At 41.8% G+C, this 21,706-nt stretch overlaps 1 protein-coding gene across 16 annotated transcripts in view; it reads left to right on the forward strand.

The window, feature by feature from the left end:
* PTK2 (protein tyrosine kinase 2) overlaps positions 1-21,706 on the forward strand; it is a 191,183-nt gene that overhangs the window by 78,829 nt on the left and 90,648 nt on the right. For 14 of the 16 annotated variants that reach the window (XM_064643988.1, XM_064643996.1, XM_064643842.1 and 11 more), the window contains 2 exons: positions 3,288-3,514; positions 15,437-15,603. In XM_064643988.1, coding sequence (XP_064500058.1) covers positions 3,320-3,514; positions 15,437-15,603 — 362 coding nt within the window. In that variant the 5' untranslated portion in view covers positions 3,288-3,319. Of the gene's footprint in view, positions 1-3,285; positions 3,515-15,436; positions 15,604-21,706 lie in introns of those variants that run through there. The other 2 variants (XM_064644005.1, XM_064644011.1) reach the window with 1 other exon arrangement.

The raw sequence follows: 21,706 nt of genomic DNA on the forward strand, positions 1-21,706 counted from the left end.
GAATCATAGAGTGGTTTGGGTCAGAAGGGACCTTCAAGACCATCTTGTTCCAACCCCCCACCATGGGCAGGGACACCTTCCACTAGACCAGGTTGGCCTGTCCAACCTTGAGTACTTCCAGTGAGGGGCATCCACAGATGTGACCTGTTCCATTGTCTCAAAATTTCTGACCCATTTCTGGTCTAAATCTGCCTTCTCTTAGTTGACTGTAGCTTGTTTCTGCTCCATGGTAGCACACACTGCTTTTCTGTTTAATACCAAGAGAACTAAAGCTGCTCATTTAAACTGAGGTCTGTAATGGCAGGATTACACACCAGTCTGGTTTGAATTTAGAAAGCCCAAATAAGCATCCTGGTCTTGTCTGAGCTTTCTTTGTATCATAAAACAACCAGGCAGCTCTTGTGAAGTAGTTGTTTAACAGCAGCTGTGTTTTACAAAGTTTTGGCCTGGGGCAGAGTTTTACAGTCACACTACAAGCTCAAACCCAGGGGCTAGTTTTAATGGGAACGTTAATAGGTCCATAACCAGAGATATGGCATGTGTGTCTATACCTCAAGCTATCAAATTTATTGCTCTTTTTGTGCTTCATAAAGTAAGCATTGGGATTTTTAGAGGAAGTTGTAAGGAACTGAAGGAAAACTTGCTTTTCTAATTTTTCAGAGAGGGTTGTTTTGCCTTTAAAAACCTCTGTGAAATAAAACCTTGTAAAAATTGACCCTGTACCCAGTACTGTCAGTCTGATGTTTAATTCCACAGTTTCCCCTCAATGTAATGAATATGGAAAAAAGTATAATAGTGTTTTGCCTGTCCATTGAAGTTATGTCTTGTAAGAGCACTTCTGTGTGTAGGAACTGGTGTCTTGCATCACTTTTCTGCTCCAAAGGGGTGTAGATTGTCCATACTAAGTCTGTGGTCTTCTGAATGCTTGTTTTGGTATTTCCCTGTAGCTTTTCTCCCTGTTCTTTTTCAGCCACATAAAACCTGATGAATATGTGTATGAAGTAGATGGAGTATGGTGAATTAATATTAAAGCAGGCATTCTTTTGGTTCTCCTCTATGAAAAAATGACTCATCTCACTGTGGTTTGTACCAAATTTCCCTGCTGTTCTCATATGTAAACTTCAAATGAAGCTCAGTAGTTTCATTAGTGACCTTGAGGTAGGGGAGGATGTTCTGAAGGAGGCAGAACATCCTGCACAAGGTCAGTGGCTTTGTCCGACCCTCAGAACCAATTTCATTCTGAGCAGTTGTACTGTTGAAGGGCTTCATTTGCCTGAATGTGTCCTGGTGAAACTTTGGGCCTTTGGAGTGAACCGGTGGCTATTTTAACCTTAGAAGAAAGGAGCCCCGCAGTCAGGAGCTTGTATGGTCATGTCATCTTGGTCTTGAGCTGCCACAGTGGAGATTTTTGTGCCTGTTTCAGCTTTAAAGTCAATGTTTATATGAAAACAGCTGGCAGGCTCTTTTGATGGGAAGTCAAGAGTTGCTGAGAGGCTCCTGGCATTTTCAGATCTGTATCTGTTGGGGTGGGGTGGGGAGGAGGAGAGGCTTCAATGTGAGCATAAGGTTGGCTTAAGATGTGTGTATTGATAGCCAGAAAAAAGGAACAATAAAGCTGTAGTGGTTTCTTGAGTTTTCAGACAGATATGAAACTGTGACAGGTGGGGGAAGTGTCCCTCAATGGTCAGACACTGGGGGAGTGTTTGGGAGAAGTCTCCTTGATTTCTCCTACCATCTTCCCTGAGGGCAGGATGTTACAGGCCTTTTGTCTGCCCAGTGTTAAATTCTTACAGTTCTGTTGGACAAATGCAATTCAACCATTTATTCAAGAGGTAAAGACATCCTGCCCAGACGGGCTGTTGTTTCCTCTTTATCTGTGGGCTGAATCAGATAGATGATGCTTAAGACCTCTAGTCCTGTTTTAGCCTCACAAATGTTGTCATCTACGGTCTTTAGATTTCAAGCCCTGATACTGCTGGTGTTAATTCCTGTTAGCTGAGCTCATGGCGTGGTTTGGCCTTGCTGGTGTGAGGACCAGCTGCTGCTGTGGGGGAGGATGCTGTCCCCTCACTCCTCACCCTGACCACCGACTGCTTCTGCTGCCCTTCCTATCTGGCAGCTTCAGGCAGCCATGGTATAAAACTAAGCCAGCCCTGAAAACCAAATCACCGGTTGGTTTTTTTTCCCCTGATGATTTCCTGAAGCAGAGTGCCGTGGTGGGTGGCAGGTTGGTGGCTGAAGCTCTGAGGGGCAGCCAGGCATTACAGGAGCTCAGCTGGGATCAGGGATCTCTCTCTTGCCTCACTGTGAAGTAAACCCAGGGCTCAGGCGTTCAGTTTACTACCAGAAAGGCGTTTGGAGCACCGTGCCAAAAAGATCAAGTTTAGTTTATTTTTAACTTCTCCACATTTTCAAAACTGCCTCTCCACTGGCTGCTCACTGTGAAGAGGAGGAGGTATGGAAAGCTCTGTGCACTTATCCAAGCCCTGGAGCAAAGCCCTGCAGTTCTTTGCGCTCTCCAGCCAGCAGACTGGAATGATGCTCAAGACTGGCAGGCAGGAAGAAGGTACTGTTTGCTCTTTTTCTCTTGGACTGCATTGATTTCACAGACACCATCTGCTTGTGGCTGACTAATTAGGAGCAGTAGCCAAGAGGCAGTTTTCTTCTCTTTCCTTTGAGATGCAGACTAATACCAAGGCATGCCTTTTGCCACCAGAGTTGGAAATCAGCGTGGCTGAAGATAAAACTTGTTCAGGAGTGGATGAGAGGAAGGTCAGGAGTCTTAATGCTTCCTCAGCAAAGAATGAATTTAGCTCTGGTCACACTGATTCCCAAAATAACACAAAACAAGTGATGTGACATTGTCTTAGCTTTCAATAGGAGAGCCTGGTGGTAGTGTGCGTTTTTGTAGTGGAGACTTTCCTTAAGACCAGACTTGGCACATTTTAGGGATGGAAACTCCTGTTAAAACTGGAAGGTGCTATTTGGTCTTGAAGGCTTTGTCAGGGACCTGGGTTAAGTCACTGGGAAACTAAAAGAAGAGGTTTGCTTCAGATACCACTTTTGTAAATGATTGTATTGTTCAAATTCAGATCATTTGCTCCAATGGGGTTGCAGTTTCTCTGGTAGTCATCTGGATACTTTTTATGTTTGTAGATACATAACTGTTTTAGTTGCCTTCCAAAAAGGCAAGGAGTCTTTATGGTTTTCCAGTAAAAGCCTTATATAAATCAGTGTCAAATCCAGGTATAACTAAAATGAATTCCTTTTTTGTTTCCCTTTTCTAGAATATGACAGATACCTAGCATCCAGCAAAACCATGGCAGCAGCTTACCTTGATCCAAACTTGAATCATACACCAAGTTCGAGTGCAAAGACGCACCTCAGTACTGGGATGGAGCGTTCCCCGGGGGCCATGGAACGAGTCCTGAAGGTTTTCCACTACTTTGAAAACAGCAGTGAACCAACTACGTGGGCCAGCATTATCCGGCATGGAGATGCTACTGATGTCCGTGTAAGTCTGTTTTTAGCATTCTTGTGCTGTCTTTAGGTTAAGTTTTAACTTAAAAAATGAGAGGTAAAAGTCTGGAAGCAAACAAACTCAAAAGTTTCGTGGTTTATTTTAAAAGAATCTTTACCTGTTGCATTTTGTGAGTAACTTCAGAAGCTTTAAGTGATACCAACCTTCCTTGAGAATAAAAAACCTTAATGATTATATATTGTTCTAAAGAAAAGAGAATTCTTATTTTGAAATTTAGAACAGTGGTTGTCAGTCTTGATGCCACTACTGATGTCTGTTAGTTGATTTTACCACTTTATACTCCCCAAAAGCCTGTCTGACACCTCATGGCAGGAATGAGAGCCGGGACGAAGATGACATTAAATTGCACTTCTCATGTTTCAGAAAATAAAATTTGTATTTAAATGTAAGATACGTGTGCATTCACACATTTAAAATTTTTAAATATAGTTTGTACATCACTTTAAAAAAATATTGTTTGAAAACTCATTGCCCCACAGTGTTAGAAAATTAAGCTGAAGGGCTCTTGTCCCCCAATAAGTCCATTTGTTCCCCTCCTCCCTGGTAGTCGCCTGTTGCTTGTATTTTCATAATGTTGTCCTTCAGTTCATCTATGGAAAACAACAAAAGTTGGGATTTTTTAAAGAGTCAGTATCTGTAATCTTAGAGGTATGTGGAAATGTTATGTATGCATGGAAACACTGTTTATTCTGAAGCATCTTTAATGCTGAGATATATACTTACCTTTTACTACATTTATTCTTTCAATTTTTGAGGTATTGCAGTATTTAAACTGAAATGAAGCTCAGTTTAACATGTCAAAATGCTTTTGTGGTTTGCTTGGTTTTTAGTTATCCTCCAAGAGCAGAATCTTACATGGTGGTAGGTGGTGTGGGGGTTGTTTTCTGCTGTGAGGTTCTTGCTGTAGAAGCAGGTTCCCATCTGCTCCTTCCTTCCAACAGTACTTCAGATTCCACTCCAAAGACGAGATGCTGCTGAAGGGAGAGAGTTGTCAGAGTAAAGGTGACCTATTGTCTCCTCCTGCCCACTGGAAAACCAAGTAAAAAAAAATACTGAAGAGTTTTAGATGTTTGCTCTTCTTTTCCTACTCTTTGTTTCCATGACTGCATATGCTCAAGACCCAAGAGCATTCCTCAGTGGAACAGGTCTCGTGGCCTTGATCTTACACCTGTGAAATCCAAGGATTTTCATTGGCAATGATCAGGAAATCTGTCTCTTGTCAATTCAGTAAGCTCATCTCTCTGTTCAGGGATAATTTGCTGAGCAGACAGATTAGGGGTACAATAGGAACCTTTACCATCAAACTGCATACACTTATTTTTACATGGAATAGGGGTTTTGGGGTTCCACTTGAAACATTGTTGCTCCCTGGCTTAATTACAATGGTTTGATATATCTAATCTGATTGATTTATTTCATAAAGTGTATTACTTGGTACAAGGAGAGAAAAACTATGTCTCAGTATGTTTTTAACCTCGCAAACCTCTCCTGTGAGTGAATGTCCGGGGGTCCTAATGTGGTACTTGAAATGGAGGCTTCTTTTTCCCAAGAAGTGTGTAAAACCTGAAAAACAAAAGCAGAGATCAAATCTGTTTTTTCCAGCTCAGAAATACCTGTGGTTATGGACTTTAAAGATACAAAACTTACACTCCCTGTAAGAAATTCCATGCTGAGCTCAGTTTGCATTTACATTCTTGTTTTAAGCAAGAATATGTCTTTTTTGTATAAAAACAGGATCAAAAGAAAGGCAAGTAACAGTTATTTGAGGCTTGCCTTAATTTTTAATTCTTATATGTACATTTAATTGGGTGGTTGTTTCCAAAAGAAATTTGATTTTTGTGTTCTTCTTTCCTGATAAAGAAAGTGATGGGAAGCTGTTAAACTTCCTTCTTTTAACAAATGGTGTTTCTTTTTTTATTTTGTTAGACTGGGACAGTGACTGTTGAATGTGCAGGTACTCCATAGTAAAGGACTGGCATTGATGTATTACCATGACATTTATTTTAGAAACAGTAAACCCTTGTTGGAGTACAAGCCTACATTCCATTGGAATGACTGCTGTTCGACCAAGCTGAATAATTTAAGATTAAAATAGCCTTGAAGGTTTTTTTGCCTTAGTTTTACCCCCTCCCTCCTTTTGTGGAGGAGACAGAGCTTCCATTTCTTCTGAATTACAACCTGAGGAGGAGACTGGAGCTAGGTTTGGCCTTTGGCTTGTTTCCATGGAGCTTTGAAGGGATATTCAGAGGTGAATGTCTTTGAGACAGTTCTGCAATTAAAAGAAAAAAGGTCTTTTAAGACTCTTCCCTGGTCAGCACAGCTGCTGGGATGATGGCTGGGGGAACATTTCCAGTACTCAAAGGAAGTCAGACTTGGTCTGAAATCTCCAGAAGAGCCAATTAAAGGTACTTCTGCTGGTAAAGCAGAGGGCTTCATGGAAAGTACTAATATCAAGGGAAAATAAATCCTGATTTGTGGTTTGAAACATCATCTGTTTCTAACAGAGTCCACTTTGTGAATGGAAAGGGGGTGTTTGACGGTCAAAGAAGTGAGGAAAAGGGCCTTTCACTACTTCCTAAGAGTAGATTGGAAACAGTGCTTTAGCTGTGTGCCTTATCCACAAGTCCTTGATCATGAGAGGAAACCCTTTTCATTAAAACTCATGTTATTAAGCTCATAGGAACAGAACTTGGCTTTCTGTAGGAGTCTGTTAAGAGTCCAGACTGTGATTTCCTTGCTGTTTGTCTTAAAATACCTTTCACCAAGACAACAGTGTGGCTACACGAAGGCTTTGCTTTGAGGAGAACTTTGTGCTATCGACCTCTGCTTATTCTGGATGGATTTAGTCCCTCAAGGACAGCTGTTTCCTTGGAGGGATGAAGGCTGTAGTCTGCAGTGGATGCAGAGGCAGCTTCTCAATTCTGGGAAATGCTTTCTTGGATTTCAAAGAACTGGCATGCTCTCTTTACCTTTTTCTCCTTTGGTATTACGCTACAGACATGCTTCACTTCCAGAAGAAAAAAAAGGCTTTTATGAATGTGCAAACAGTGGTGTCCTCCTGTGAATGTGTATGTAGACAGACATGCATTTTCCAGGGAAAGAAAGGTTGTTTATCTTCCCTGTTTATCTTGGTATGACTTCATTTGGATGTGTTGTCTGGGTGCATATGCACAAGGAGGGATTTCCAGGCTTTGGGCTTGGAGAGAATGCAGGGCATGCTCTGCCCTGCTCACAGCCCCAGGTGTGGCATATGAGGAGGTGGGTGTTGCTGAGATGGAATTTCTTTGGGCTCAAGTGCACCCTGAAAGTAAACACTGCCACCACATCTTGATCAGCACTTGGAGTAAATCACCTCTCTGTTTTAGAAGTTGTGGTTGAAGCAGAATTGTAGCCATATTTGACAAAAAAAAAAAATTAGTGCTATGCATTTAGAAGATTTGAGGAGTGGGAAGGGTTGGGATTTTTAGAAAAGAGGCATTTGGAAGCCTTGTGTGAGCCCTTACTGGGTGGCTTTTGGTGAAGTGCAGATCTTCTATATGGTCTTGCTTTCCCACCCCAGAGGTACCCAGCTTGCATTCATTACACCTTCTTTTAAATTTCTAGCCCTTAAAGCTTGTCCTTGATTCTTGACTAGTAGCTGTGAGATGTAAAGGTGGCATTATTTATATGGAAGTAATAACCCCAAATCTCAAACCAGGTTATTGCCAGACATGCATCCTACCGTGATCCTCATACAGGTTTATTTTCTTCCAGTTTTGTTACACTGTCTAAAACATAAACTGGATAGAGACAGCATTAAAACTTCCAGCTGTCAGCTTTGTCCTTATTTCTGGAGTTAGAGAGAAGTGTAGTTAGAGCTCTTGAACAAGTAAAGGTACAATGTCCAGGGCTCTCTGAACTTGTTCATAATTTGGATGTCTTTTTCTTTCTTTTCTATCCAGTACCACCCCAAAATGTCAGCTTCTTTAATATTGACAGCATAAGAACTCAAAAAGCTGAATAAAAAAAAGAAAAACATCCTTAGCTAAGGGTAATAATATATCTAACCTTAAAAAAATTGACATGCTTTGGCTGTGTCCGATCCCTACATCATAGTAAAAGACCAGAGCAAGTTCATCAGCTTCCCTATCCACCTGCAAAATCTTACTTTTCACAGGCAGAAGGTATGGGTGCAGGATTGGAAGGTTGTGTATTCCAGTCTGTTCCCTAAGTTGAACTTTTTAGGAGAAGGGCTAAAGCACATTCAGCTGAATCATCTCTAAAGTAGTTTATTCAACTGCATTGCTGTGTTAGTATTTCTTGGTTGTTTTTTCCTGTTTGTTTCCCATTCAATCCGTGCTGTACTTTTACCTTGTAGTATAAGAGACCAGAGTACTCGATTGGAGATGCAGTTTGTGGTGGAGGAGTGGAAACATTGTGTAGTGCAAAGGTCTACAATTCAAATTTATCCTGGTTAGACACGTGTTTCTTCTGGCAGCTGTGCCAGCTCCCTTCTTGCTGTTTGTTTTCTTGTGCTACCACCGTAGTTGTGCTGGCATAGGTGGTGTGTGACTGTTTGGCAGACTCAGTCCAAGTTAAAATGAATGCTTGTTTTACTGTTGCCTTTAATCCAGATCAGTTCTGTAATCTTGTTAGCTGCATCGTCTTGCAAACTGACACAGCTGAGGAGGCTGGGGGAAGAAAGGAAATCCCTGTTTATGCTGGCACTGTAGTATGCACCACTAGTGAATAGAGTATTAAAGCTTTATTGATGAGCAGCATTCCTGTTTCCAGACATTTCCCAAGAAGGATGTTGCCTGTTCTGAAAAAAGGCAAGAGATTTGTCAGTCCAGCCTCAGTCACAGAGAAGACTTAACTTCCAGCCACAATTCCACCCGTTCACCTTCATCTCTGTCCTCCAAGTCTGTCCCCCTTTTTTAAACCCGCCTTATTTTGGCCCAAGATCTGGACAAAAGGTCCCAAAAGCCTACTGTGGCTAGTCTGGAGCAGAGCTGGTCTACACCATACTGGTTCTGGTTGACCAGATATCCAGCAGTTGAACTCACTGCTTCCCAACTGTGGAATGGGCCAGATGTGCTTTGTTGCTGCTCAGTTCCTCCTAAACCCACCAGAAGCTTGAAGAGTTATAGGAGAATGAGCATGTGGTAGGGCTGCTCTAATGTATCTGCTGCTGTCTGTAAAGGAGATGCAAGTGTATTCCTCAGAAAAGGTTTTATCTATGGGATTTCTCTTTAAAAATAGACTCATGATAATACAGTAACAGGATGAGCAGATTGGTCACACCTGTGGAAAAAGTTCTGTGGAAAGAGTCTGAGCACTAGCAGGACTGCAAACCATGCCAGGTTAGTATTTTTGGTGAAGTCTGCTGTATACAGCAATGGTTACATATTCAAATCTAATTTCTATGTGTATACAGTAATATATGTGCTTTGAGGTAGTGGAACTGTTTGATGTATAGAAGCAGACTGGAGTCCACTGATTCTAACATCAACGAGATATATGTAAAAAATGTATAAAATCATTCCTGATCTAGTATAAGAGCTAGAAAATCAGTACAATTTACATCCCTTCCTTCCTTCTCTCCTCTGTGTGCCTGCTTTGTACCAGGTGAACAAGGCGTGGTTGTACTGTTAGTTTGGAGGTGCCTCCCTTCTGAGAACCTGAAAAAAGTATAAGGACTCAAAACTACAGACCTGCAAATGTAAACAGTAGAAAAAAGGTGTATGGTACTGTGATAATCTGTCTGATTATAACAGACTTGAGCTTTAGAATTCCTGTTTTACTTGTGCAGAATACTCTTGATAGCCTTGGGTGAGATGCACATGCAAAATAGCATTTTAAAGCCAATATAAATAGCCCTCTGATGGTTTTTTCAGAAGACACCTAGATCTGTAGATGATTTCAAGTGAACAGCACATCCTGCATCAGTACTTAACTGGACCCAAGGGAGCTCTTAGACTTTGCAAGTGCAGCTGAGGATAAGGAATAGTGAAATACAGAATCAGAAAAATCTGGATTGGAAAGGACCTTTAAAGGTCATCTATTCCAGCCCTGCTGCAATGAGCAGGGACATCAACTAGATCAGGTTGTTCAGAGCCCAGTCTAACCTGGTCTGAATCTTTCCAGGGATGAGACATCCACCACCTCTCTGGGCAACCTATGCCAGTGTTTTACCACCCTCACTGTAAAAAAACTTCATAATATCTAAACTCAACCTACTCTATTTCAGTGTAAAGCCATTCCCCCTTGTCCTGTCACTCCATGCCCTTGCAAAAAGTCCCTTTCCAGCTCTCTTGGAGCCCCTTTAGGTACTGGAAGGGGCTCTAAGGTCCCCCTGGAGCCTTTTCTTACCCAGAATGAACAACCCCAACTCTCACATCCTGTCTCTGCAGCAGAGGTGCTCCAGCCCTCTGATCACCTTTGCAGCCTTGCTCCAACAGGTCCTTGTCCTTCCTGTGCTGGGGACTCCAGAGCTGGATGCAGTTCTCCAGGTGGGGTCTCACTAGAGGGGAATAGAGGGGCAGAATCCCCTCCCTTGATCTGTTGCCCACATTACTTTTGATGTTAAGCTCTGGAAAACTAAACTTACTGTCAACATTTCAAACACTCTTATGTTTATTTGGGAAGTGTGCAGTAGGATCAGAAAAGTGCTAATTCATCCAAGAAGACTGGAAAGCAGGGCTGTACCAGCTCTGCTCTGTCAGTCCTGTTGGCATGTGCTTGGAGGGTTCCATGTGGAATTATGTGTGGGTGTGGAGAGGTGCTTGGGATGACAGATGCCAGTATGGCCTGATTGTGAAAGGCTCTGAGGCACTTGAGTAGATGAGGTGCTTGAGCCGAGAGTGTCTCTGGACTGGAAAGGTGACAGGACCCTGGGCACCAGCACAGCCTCTGTTCAGGTGGTATTTTCAATATAAACTTGTAGGGTTTCAGTGGCAGAGTCCTGTTCATCCTGATCAGTTCCCCAGTCTAGTTTATCATAAAATATAGAAACTTGTTTGCTGGATCAGCACCGGAGAAAGCACCATAATGAGAAAAAGATGCATGTGGGCTTTTCTCTTTAAATGTCAGACATGGTGTTATCTGAGGACAAGCCAGCTTTTGGTGTGAGCACGCTCTAGAGTTTTCCTTTATAGAAATTTTAAGTTAATTTCCATCAGAGCTGTGTCATTTACTTTTGTCCAGCTTTTCATTTAAGCTCCCCATATAAATCTCTCATCAGGAGTTACAATACTTGATATAGATAGTGTTTGACATATTTGAAGGGCTGCACAAACATTAGCACACTGTCCCTATATCAGAGGAGCTCCTTAAAGACTTTTTCTAGTGCAAGAAACTTTCTCCTTCCTACTAAATAAGGAAATTAGGTTTGTAGTCACACTGGGAGTATATTATTCCATCTTCAATTTATTCATAGTAGCACATCAGCTCTGTTAATTTACAAGCAAGCAATTCATTTTCCCTCATTTACAGAAGGATGAGGTAGTATTGGTACATACTGGGAGAGCCCTGTGCCTTTTGGCCTTTCTCTGGTCTTGTCTTGATTTTTCAGCATTCAAATACACTCTACTGTAAATGGGGTTTTTTGCCACGTTCTCCTGATTTAGGACAAATATTAATTTTCAAATTAGCTGTGTTGAATATCTGTGGGTTCTTTAGACAAATGAGTAAAAATGAGTGCTATCGAGTTTTCTAGCTGTAGAAAAAGCTTTTTCTTCTTCCCTCTGGGGTAAAGGGAGGGAAAGGTGACCTATCTGTTGTTGATAGGAAATTCCTCTGGGGGCTTCCCACTCTCTCTTGCTCAGCTCTATCAGCCTATTTTATGTTCAGGATGTAAATGTCAGCTTTGGAAACCTAATTAAAGTCAATGTGATTATGGTAAACAGCATTCAAGGGGCCCGTGATTGTGTGACTGCCTTGCAGTTGTAGGGAGTTGCCAACAGACACATGAAAACTCCTCGGAGGAATTTATGGAGGTACCCCATTTACCCACAGTGAAATCTCATTCTGGCGTAGGTTTCTACTGGAGTTAAGCTCCAAGATGAGTATTCTGGCTGTGATTAATTGGAAGTCAGAAGTTTGTAATCCAGGGTGAAACTCTGGTGTTCTGTACCTGTTTTTTTCCACTCAAGAATGCATCTGAGGAGGTTCCTGAGCTACCAGGCGGATTGGAGCAGAGTCTGGAGAGATTTCGGGTTTCTTTGGCTGTGCTTCCAGTTCAAGCGCTGTGGTGACATGTCTCAGCAGGATGCTGTAGACACTATTGTGCAGTGGTTAAGCAGTTAAATTGTTTGTCTGGAAACTTGTGATTAAGCATTCTGATCACTGCCACAGAGAACATCAGGCTGCTGCTGGCAGGGCTCCTCACAGTGCCACTGTGGAAGGCAGAGAGGTTGTCACCCATCCTGGAGTAATGGCAGTGGCTTTGTTTGACATTCCAAACGTCTCCACTGGGTCTGTGGAGGATGTCCAGGGCTTGAGGATACTGAACATGTTGTTTAGTACTGATCAGGGTTAAATGCACTGACCTGGTGATGGCTGCAGTGCCAGTGCAAGTCTTGGAGATTAATCTTGGACTGTTTGGAAAGAGCAGCCAGATAAAACAAACCCTGTGGTGCTGCAGGGGAACTCGCTGTCCTGTGTGTGTGTTGTGCTGCTGGGTTCTTTTGATGGAAGGTGTGCCTCTAAATGTTTTAAAATTCAAATTCTCTGGTTTATTAAAAAAAAGTTAATAACCAAATAGATGTTTTACTTGAGAGGCCTCCCCTGCAAACCAAAGGAGTGTCTTAGTTTTAGTGTCTTAATCACCCGATTTCCTTATTTCTCTGGTTTTTGTTTCTGGCTGTGGTTTGATAGCATCTGGAGTGATCTCTGTGGCTTTCCTAAACAAGAGAGGAGCCACTGAAAGTGTTTGTTTCACATAAAGCATCACTTCTTCTTTCCTGAGAATACATGACTTCTTAGAAAATGTTTTCAAACACTTGGACTTGACCTCCTTTGCACCCATGCTGCTGTCTCCTTAGTGTTTGCATTGACTTTTTCTTGATTTGCTGTATGTACTAATTATTACTAATTCTTTTCTTGGGGTGATACCAACTACCTGGCCAGAAGGGATGGTGTACCCTTCCTACATAATGTTTACCATCATTTTGATTCTGTGATAGGTTTAGCATGGATTGATGAAACAAAAAGCATAGAGGCTTAAAAATCTCCCTCACTGTTGGTGGGAATTAGGACATCTGGCTTCTTCAGTCCTTATAAAATCCCAACCTGAAGATTAGAGAGAGTCTGAGATGTCTGACTTGATTCTTTCCTGAGTAAACACCAATGGTTTCAGCTGAGCCTTATACTTCAGTAGCCTCAGTGGTTCAGGGTCATAGATAATTTTGCCCTAATTTTTTTCCTTTCCAAGGCTGTTTCTTATCACAGTAGACATAATATCATTTAAGAACATGTGCCTCCGTTTTCTTTATCAACTGACAGTGTCAGAGACAGGGGCAGGGATGGATTTCCAAAAAGAAACGCTGTACGTTACGTGCTCTGTGCAGGCTGCAGGAAGAGATGGAAATGAATCAATCTCTTCTGTTTGCATGTTGAAAAGCTGGCAGCATTCCCCTTGGATGAGAGCTTGTCTGCCAAAATGTTAGGCTTTACTAACTAAGCAGAGATTGTGCCTTGGGTGAAGAAGAGGTTAAATGTGTCTCTGTGGCTTCTCAGAGCTCTTGGTGGTTGTTGTGTGTTTCCAGGGATACAGGCAACTGTTATCCTTTGTAGTATTAGATACAAAGACCCTCAAATGCAGGCAAGAAACAAACTTAACCAATTTACATTTAATTCAGATTTAAAGCCGTTCACTGACCTGATCATAGACCTTTGGAATTGCTGGGGAAGGCTGCAAAAAGTTAACTGCTTTAAGAGGAGACAGAATGAGTAATTGGAAGAGTTTCACTGAAGGCTGATGAATGACAAACAATGCTTGGCTTGGGAAATCCACTGGGATAAAAATAGTCTGAGGTTAGGAGAGCACTTGGGAAGTGCCCTGTGTGCTTGCCTGGTGTCGCCTCTTTGCCTGTTGTCGGCTTTAAAAAATTTTGTTATACATTTCACTGCATTGCTTCTGGAAGATTATTTAAAGGTTGCAGTTTGAGATATGTGAGCTGATTTAACAGCTTGATATCACCTCACTAACAGCATGATTCCACTCCTACATGTGTCATCTTCCCCCTCGATTCAGATTTAGTGCTTCCTTAATTGTCTTTTTTTGCTTGCTTAATTTGCAGAATCTTAAACAACTTCTTTGGGATATAAAATAACAAATTTTCAGAAGCAGTGATAGAACCATTTAGGTTGGAAAAGATCTTTGAGGTCATCAGGTCCAACCATCAACCCGGTCCCCACCATGTTCAGCACTAAGCAGTGTCCTCAGGTGCCATATCCACGTGTTTTTTGAACACTTCAAGGAATGACTCCACCGCTTCCCTGGGTGGCCTATTTCAATGCCTGACAACCCTTTCAGGGAAGATATTTTTTCTGATATCCAATCTAAACCTCCTCCAGTGCAACTTTAGGCCCTTTCCTCTGGGAGAAGAGGCCACTTACCTGGAAGAAGAGACCGAACCCCCCACCTGGCTGCAGCCTCCTTTCAGGGAGTTTAGAGAGCATTAAGGTCCCCCCCCAACCCTCCTTTTCTCCATGCTAAATATCCCCAGCTCCCTCAGCTGCTCCTCACCAGGCTTGTGCTCCAGACCCACAGTGTCATCCTATAAAAAGCCTTTTACCTAACTCACTCCAGTATCCCACCTTGGGCTCTTGTAGAACTTCCAGCTGACTCACCTGTTGATGTTTTCTGCAATTCTGAGCAAGAATGAGCAGCTTGTGCATCATCGTGGGCTTATATGTGTGTGTGTGTATCTGTATCTGTGTGCACACTCACACATGAGCATTTTCAGGAGGAAGTTTTCAGGCCATTACAGCCTCACACGCCAAGGGCTGTGAATTCCTGGCAGGAGTGTCTGGGAGCAGTGCTACCCTGTGCTCCTGCTGAGCCCTGAACTCTGTACTGGAGGGGATCTGCCACCTTGCAGGGAGAGGAGCCTTCCCTTCACTGGGCTGTGAGGCAGCCCTTGGATCTCCTGCTGGCTCCCTAATCGAGATAAGATCAGGACATGCTGCCCCTGCTCTTCCCTGCTCCACTAACACGTTTGATTTTTGGGTACTGCATTTTAGACCTGTTGAATGTCTGACACAGAAGGGAAACAGCACCTGTTGAGGTTTTATTTGAAATGTTCCTTTCTTGGGCAAGAGATCCTCAAACTCTGAAATTTACCTCAGGGCATTTGTTTTGTTTAAAGATCTTGCCAGATAATTGTCTTTTGCATCGTTTTATAAGAAATCTGTGCTGAAATTCAGGAGAAAATGAGTGGGAGGAGTGAAGGAAACAAGGGGCTGTGGTGTGACCTCCCAAATCCTGGCTGTTGGGGCACTAAAGAGGATGAAAGTCTTTAGATGATTTTCCAGTTCTAGGTGGAGACTGACTTTTGAAAGGTGATTTTTTTGAACAAATACATCCTGCTTTCATCACAAATCTGCTTTTTATATTTTGACTTTCATGTTATTCTGTTTTACATAGAGGAAATATGGCTTAATTCTGATAAAATCCACAGAAATTTGTTTACTGATGTTTCATGAAGCCATGCTGGTAAAACTTCAGAATTTGTAAATATTGTCTGAAATAGCAGCTTTCAATTAAATATGTTTAGTATTCTTAATAAAGGTGCTACCTGATTTATTGCTTAGTATTTTTTGTAGGGTATTACATAATAATAATTTAAATTTTTAAAATCTCTATGCGTTGCATTTCACGGCTTGTAAGGAGTGTGTGTTTCTCTGTTTTAGGGCATAATTCAGAAGATTGTGGACAGTCACAAAGTGAAAAACGTGGCCTGCTATGGGTTACGGCTCAGTCACCTGCAGTCTGAGGAAGTTCACTGGCTACACCTGGACATGGGGGTGTCCAATGTGAGAGAGAAATTTGAACTAGCCCACCCTCCAGAAGAATGGAAGTAAGACTATAAGTCTGTTCAGTGTCAAAAGTCAAGTTGTGTAACTCTTTTTGCCTTGTCTTTACAAAATATTCTGTAATTTTTTTTTATTAAGGAAGATCCTCTTGTGGTGGAATGGAGATGGTGGAATGGTGGGGGAAATAAACCCACCAAACTTTTCACTGAGAGCTGTAAGCAGTGTTTTGTTTGATTTAAGGGGGTTTTGTTTTTACGAAGAGTTTCCTGCAAACCGAAGAGAACTGAAGAGAAACCTGGGATTTAGAGAAAGCATAAAATAGGAACAGAAATCTCCTGTTCATTTGCCTTAAAATCTGCAAGTTTTATCATCCTTAAAAGTTTTAGGATAGAAAAGCTATTCCTTTTTATGGTATAAGCACACTGCTGCAATTTTAGCAGGATAAATCTTGTTATTTAAATAAAGCCAAAAAGATATTGTTAACTACTGGTGGTATTTGTGTGTGTATATATATATAAATACTTGTACATAGATATAAGTAGGAGAAATGTGATTTGAAAAGAGCGAAATGCAGTCAAAAATCAGTTTATCCCTCGACTGTGGAAAAACTTGAGTTGTTAAACTTCTTTATATAGGCCCAGAGCAGTGAGTGACATCTGCCTTCCTTCTGACTGATCTTCTCAAGTTATACCAGGAGCAGTGAACAATAGAAAAGGTCACTGCAGAATTTTGAGGTTTTTTTCATAACATTTGCTGAGATATTTTCACGATCTGGTTAGATGCTTCCAAGAAGTGGTGTGACCTGGGTTTCTTCGGCTTTTTAGGAGGGCGAGCTGATGGTTCACATTCAGGAGAGGATGTGGGCAGGAGAGGAAGGAGAGAAACACTGTCCACTTTTCTGGTAGAAAGACAAGAGAAGACTAAAGTATATTTAAAACTGAAGTTTATTTGTGCAGAAAAACATAATAGTCTACCAGAGAGGACAGGGAGCTCAGAGTTCAAAATACTGTCAAACGTGGTACTAAACTCTCCTGGGAACACCAAAACTAGTGATTACTAGTTCATGGCAGGGAGGTTATGCATCTGTTTCTGTGGTTTATGTTCATAACCACAGTTTATGCAGAAGTTATTTTAAAGGCTGCACATACCTTCTGGAAAATTACTGTGAATAGTCTATACTTAATTTCTCTCAAATGGAGTTTTAGTCTAGCAGATGTCACAGTTGGCAATCTTTATTTATAAATTTTCTTTAGAGTCTCAGTTTTAACAAATTCCACAAATTCAAAGAAATTAGGAACGTTTAAAAGCTGGGTTTCAGAGATGTTGCACGTTGTCTTCTGTGCATGCTACATTTTATTGTTCCTGAGATGTGCATGGATCACAAGTAATTTTTCATTGATAATACTGTAAAATCACAGCTTGGAAAGGAGAAGATTCCTGAACTTTTCCAGGATAGTGGTGGTATCATGTGGTGGATAAGATGTGAATAATTTATGCTGTGGAAATTTGTTACCTAATGTACAAGTGTCAGTTCCATTTTTATTAGGCAGTACAACTCGCGTCGTACACATTGCAGAACACGTTTAATTGGTTTTAAAAGCAAAGTTAGATATTGTTTTGAAGTTTGTGGAAAGGAATTGTATAAAATACTCATGAAAGAGCTGTGATAGGGTGTAAATTATTCAATACCTTTCCAAAGTGTCATTTAATGTGTTATCGAATCCATGCAGCGTGACATACCTTTTAAACCCAGAGAGATTTGCTGTGCATAATCAAAATGCTGCTGTCATATTTGTAATACCATAGCAGAGTGTCTAAGATCATATGACAGTACTTGTAGAAATATTTAGATTACTAAAGGGGAAGTAGTCTTGGAATGGTTCTTAAATGAAAAGCTTCCTATAGTGTTAATAAACCACTAAAATTGAGTCACATGTGGTTGTTTTTTTCTTTTTTTTTAATCATCTAAATTAAAAGGGTTTTATATTGACAGTGTTCAGAAATTAGAACTTGGAATTCTCCTGGTCTAATCCAGGTACTAGAAGTTACGTGGATTATGAGTGGGCTATACACAAAAGTCAGCAGAATAAAATCCATATCCTGTACATGCAGCTTCTGTTTTGTGCTACTGGTGATCCTGCAGAAGATGAGTTAATGCAGGGAAGAAATGGGGTATTTCTTACCTGGAGAAGAGAAAGCTCTGGGGAGGCCTTAGAGCACCTTCCGGTAACTTAAGGTGCTACAAAAGAGCTGGAGAGGGACTTAGGACAAGGGCATGAAGTGACAGGACAAGGGGTATTGGCTTCAAACTGACAGAGGCCAGGTTTAGATTAGATATTAGGAACTAATTGTTTCCTGTGAGGATTTTGAGGCACTGGCACAGGTTGCCTAGAGGAAGTGTGGCTCCATCCCTGGAAGTGTTCACACCTCACATTTGCTTTTGTATTATAGTAGTTCAACCTGCTTCATGCTATAAAAAGGTTTGTATTTAGCATGAGGTAGTTCAAACCTTTGGTATCTTGTGGTGGACTTTTTATTTGTTTTAAATAAAAATCAGTAAAGACCTAGTGCTTTACTTTTTCTTACAAAGAAGAAAGATGGGCACTAAATGTCAAAAAGAAGCATTTTATTGCCTGTGTCTGCATCGTCACTGTATGTTAACTCTAGGAATGTTCATGCTAGTTAACTGTATCAAACCAAATACCCTGTTTCCATTTTATTTTACTCTCTGGCTATGAAGATAATTCTGTCCAATATCACAGAATTCCAAATGGGCCTAAATCATACTGCCAGAAATGATCAGAGTTATAATTACTTGTTTGTTTGTAGTAGTTTGTTCAGGAAATAAGTCTTCTTGAGTTTGCTGTGGTTTATGTCACACTGGGTAATACTGACTTATTTCTTTGAGCTGTGCAAGATTTAGCACTATAGAAGCATTGTATAATTTGAGTGTAATTCCATGTAATTGCTTCAGAATAACTGTAGTCTTCCAAATGCAGTCTGAGGGTTCTATTCATTACTGAATTGCAGTAACCCTGCTGCTGTTAGGTTTAACTTTCAGTAGCATAAACTGTAGCTGTTACTTAAACTTTTGCTTGTCTGAAGGCCTGTATACCTGTGCATGTGAGGTGATCCCAGGTGACAAGTAAAATACAAACAAAATCCCAGAGCTTTTTAAGGCAATAAAGACTGGAACGGATTGGTCTGCTTCAGGTTTCCTCTTAGTGTTTATACCAGTAAGGCATGTGTTAAACTCACATTTTTATTGAGGAAATTCCTCTTCACTTGTAATATTACTTTTATTTGAATGATTGGATCTTGCCAAGGGCAAGGGGAGGAGAGGTAAAAGAGCCTTCCTCCACTAACCTTCATCTTTACCTCTGGGTACAGATGAGGATTACAGCTGTGGGAACCAGGGTTAGCAGGATGAGGGACTCTTAAATCATAGATAGCATCAACCCTCATCATTTTTTGCAATACTGAGCCTTAAACAGCAGTCACAGGTAGTTTCCTCTATGTCTCCAGAATTGCTGTGTGCCAGAGCACTGTTTATTTTGCTAGCCTTTTTTGCCCCACAAAGGAACTGCCAAGAGGTTCAAGAAACAAGTTGTATGTCTTGGAACACAGTGTGTTCCCCACAGGGTGGACGCCTCCTGGTTCTGTAGTTAAGGTTTGTAAAGCAGGTCCTTGTGACCAGGTGACATTCCTGCTTTGGCTCTAACAGGTAGAAGACACCCCAGTGCTCAGCAGTCCTGGGCTGTAAGTTTTGGTAGCTGTGAGACAAAAGCCCTGGCACCACAGACACAAAGGCCAGACCACCTGCGGGACAGTTTCATGAGTGGGCTAAATTGATCAACAGCTCTGTCCCCCTCCTCTCCACAGTGTGTCTTCTCCCTTCTCTTGCTTCCAGTTATGCAGTCCTATGAGCTTTAATGCCTGCCTAATCCTTCAGTGAGCTGATCCAGTTCATTAAACTCACACAAGGCTTCTCCTTTCTCCGCCCCTTTTCGTTCCCATCTGCTCTCTTCTGGTTCCTTTCTTGTTGATGTGAACTGAATCAGAACCTGCTGGAGGCAACCTACGTGGTTGGGACTGGTGGGATTATTTCTTTCAGTGACTCAAAGTATTAAGGGTTGGACCATCCTTTCTTTTTTGGCTCCACCAGCTGCCCAAGTAGTGTTTGTTACTCAGAGGGAAGTCCCCAGAACTGCTCAGTGATGTTCACTGTGCTGTGGAAGGGTCACTTCACTGTACCACTTGTGAACCATATGGATTCCCACCTTTCTGAGGTCTGAGTGGAGGTTCACTGTGTGTCAGAATGCTTCTGTACCCCAGTATAGATGCTGAGCAGTTAAGTAGGATAGTGATCTTCAAGTAATAATTTATCAAACATGAGGGAGGTCGTCAGCAGCTGAGATACTTGCTCCAAAAGTAGGCCTGGTTTGTAAGGGACTTGTCATCCTCATCACTTGGCTGCACTTCAAAGACAGGAAATTTAGAGGGTATTGAAATCAAGCCCATCCTTGAGCTGGCCTTTGGAAGTCAGCTTCTTTATTCCCATAGGCCTTGTCAGAGATTAGGGTATAAATAGGTAATGAAGGTCACCCGAGGTGACTGTCCCAGCCAAGCTGGTTTGCTTTAACCTGATTTTCTCATGAGATCCTGTTGCAAAAAGCAGCACTTCTCACAGCTGCTCGGGTAAGAAGACAAGTCCCTCTAAAGGAGAGAGAGATTGCTTTTCCTCTTTATCCCAAAGAGTAATGGTGTTCTGCTTCCTAGAATCACAGAATTGTTTGCGTTGGAAGAGACCTCTAAGATCATAAAGTCCAACCATTAATGCATTGCTGCCTAGGCCACCACTAATCCGTGTCCTCAAGTGCCACATCTACATGTCTTTTAAATCCCTCCCTGAGCAGCCTGTTCCAGTGTTTGACAGCCCTTCTCCATGAATAAATTTTTCCTAATATCCAGTATCCAATTTTGTAAAATCCAGTCCAGTCTAAACTGCTCCTGGTGCAACATGAGACTGTGTTCTCTTGTCCTAACACTTGTTACCTGGGAGAAGAGAGACCAACCCCACCTGGCCACAACCTCCTCTCAGGTAGTTGTTGAGAGCAGTAAGGTCCTCCCCGAGCCTCCTTTTCTCCAGGCTGAGCCCCCACAGCTCCCTCAGCTGCTCCTCATCAGACCTGTGCTCCAGGGGAGGTTTAGGTTGGATATTGGGAACAGTTGCTTCACTGTAAGGGGAGTCATGCATTGGAACAGGCTGCCCAGGGAAGTGATGGAATCACCATCCCTGGAAGTGTTCAAAAAACATGTGGATGTGGCAGTTGAGGACACGGTTTATTGGTGAAACATGGTGGTGGTGCTGCATTGAGTGTTGGACTCAGTGATCTTAAAGGTCTTTTCCAACCTTAATGATTCTATGATTCTAAAATGCACTAGACCCCCTCAAAAAACTAAGCAAGTAATTCTTTTACACAGACCTGTTTTATTCCATGTCAGTCTCTGCAGTGGTGTCCAGCTGTAGATTTTAGTGGATAAGGCAGAATCAGGCAATGAGGGAGGTTTTACTTTTCTGCAGGTGAACAATGTGCTTGTGCTACCTTCTCTCACTGGCACGTAAATACCTGGAGGTACAGTTTGGCTGATACCTAAAATTTTAGGGAATAATTAGATATGTGTACTGTGTCATGGAACATACAGGCTGATGGACAACAGAAGGTGATTCTGTGAGCTTTCACAGGTTAGACTTAATTTGTGAAAGTTTGTCTTAACTCTGACTTGGAATGTTTCTGTTAATACATGGCTGTGTTGTATCAGAGAATGGTTTGGATTGAGAAGGACCTTTAAGGATTGTCTACTCCAGCCCCCCTGCCATGGGTAGGGACACCTTCCACTATCCCAGGTTGCTCCAAGCCCCATCCAACCTGGGCTTGAACACTTCCAGGGATGGGGCAGCCACAGCTTCTCTGGGCAGCCTGGTGCAGTGTCTCATCACCCTCATCACAAAACATTTCTTCCTTATTATATTCTAAATCTACTCTCTCTCAGGTGTTCTCAACCTTCCCTGTATATCGTACAACCTGAAGACTCTTTAATTTAAGAACATGTTTTCTGTGCAAAGTAATTATGAAATAAATTGCC

This window comes from Pseudopipra pipra, chromosome 1 (genome assembly GCF_036250125.1).
Source record: "Pseudopipra pipra isolate bDixPip1 chromosome 1, bDixPip1.hap1, whole genome shotgun sequence".
NCBI classification, from domain to species: domain Eukaryota; kingdom Metazoa; phylum Chordata; class Aves; order Passeriformes; family Pipridae; genus Pseudopipra; species Pseudopipra pipra.